Genomic DNA, 1,479 nt, shown 5'->3' with positions numbered 1-1,479 from the left:
AAAACGTTCCAGTTTTAAAACGTCAAAGACAAAAAACTCGTAAGAGTATCCCTTAAGTTAGTGCAAAATCTAGACAACAGTCTAGTATTATTTTATTAATTGACGTCATGGCTTTGTACGTGAAAGCCGCGGAGATCCTGGAGAAAGCAGAGAGGAAACAGGGCGCTCTGAAAACTCTCGTTTACGACAGTAAATTTCAGAACATCAAGCAGCTTTTTGCTTTAGTTTGTGAGACCCAGAAGTTTTCCTCCGTCCTGTTGGATATAATCGAGTCTACCAAACTGCTAAAACAGACGAAGCTGAAACTGCACTTAGCTAAAGTGCTCGTGTACGACCTGCTGATGGGGCAGGGTCTGAAGTGCGGAGGATCCTTCAAGTCCACCATGATGAAGCATCGCCCCCGACTGCAAGCGGAGCTGGCCCGCATGAAGGTGAAGCGGAAAGTTAGTAGGAATGAAGACCTCCTCCCTGTGGAGGCCCAGATGCCCCCTGGAGAGCAGCTGCCCAGGTATGTGCGCGTGAACTCCCTCAAGACCACCGTGGAGGATGTCGTGGACTACCTTAAGAGGGATGGCTACACCTACCAGGGACAGGCCTCCAGACTGGATGACTTAACCCTAAAATCGAAGAACTTTGTGAAGGACATGCACCTTCCAGAGCTGCTGGTCTTTTCTCCCAAAACAGACTTCCATGACCATTTTCTTTACAAAGCAGGTCACATCATTCTGCAGGACAAAGCCAGCTGCCTTCCTGCTCATCTCCTCAACCCTCCGTCTGGTAGCCATGTCATCGATGCCTGTGCCGCTCCCGGCAACAAAACCAGCCACCTTGCAGCCATCATGAAGAACAAAGGCAGGCTGTTTGCCTTTGATTTGGATGCCAAGCGTTTGGCCACCATGTCAACGTTACTGCTCCGGGCAGGGGTCACCTGTCAGCAGTTGGCCAACCAGGACTTCCTTAAGGTTAACCCAGACAGTCCACAGTATAAAGATGTTGAATATGTTCTCCTGGATCCCTCCTGCAGTGGATCAGGTAGCGAGTTATTCGTACGTTTCTACACTAGATCAGGGGTCTGCAGCCTTAGCCTCTGGAGCCACATGTAGCTCTTCTATTTATTGTGGCTTTGTAGAAAAATGCAAACAGTTTGAATGAAATATGGGTTTGGAGTTTGGATTTTTAACATGTCTGAAAACTGAGCAAAAAAGGCTTAATCTACTGTCACACATGTTTATTATTATATTTATTATTAGAATAAGCACATGTTCGTATCTTCTGCTGCAGAACAGTTGCTGCTCAGAGAACAAAGTTCTTAAAGTCTATGATTTGTATATTTTAGAAATATCTACAACAATGTTGTCCTATTAAAGTCCCATTTGGTGGTTTAATCCCCTAATCTGACCATTTAAAGATGAACATTAAGCATTAAGGGGCCTCTAAAATTTTTTAGAGTTTTTGGTTTGACTCAGCCTGGATTTGAAC

General features: G+C 45.2%; 1 protein-coding gene across 1 annotated transcript; it reads left to right on the top strand.

The window, feature by feature from the left end:
- The first annotated feature begins 6 nt into the window (after positions 1-6).
- On the top strand, positions 7-1,118 carry LOC112139662 (28S rRNA (cytosine-C(5))-methyltransferase). Its single transcript, XM_024262494.2, has one exon. It carries the CDS (start codon positions 108-110, stop codon positions 1,101-1,103), a length of 996 nt encoding a protein of 331 aa, XP_024118262.2. The 5' UTR covers positions 7-107; the 3' UTR covers positions 1,104-1,118.
- Positions 1,119-1,479: the final 361 nt, after the last annotated feature.

Source organism: Oryzias melastigma, unplaced genomic scaffold (assembly GCF_002922805.2).
Source record: "Oryzias melastigma strain HK-1 unplaced genomic scaffold, ASM292280v2 sc04138, whole genome shotgun sequence".
Classification (NCBI taxonomy): domain Eukaryota; kingdom Metazoa; phylum Chordata; class Actinopteri; order Beloniformes; family Adrianichthyidae; genus Oryzias; species Oryzias melastigma.
This window is presented reverse-complemented; position numbering and strand designations above follow the sequence as displayed.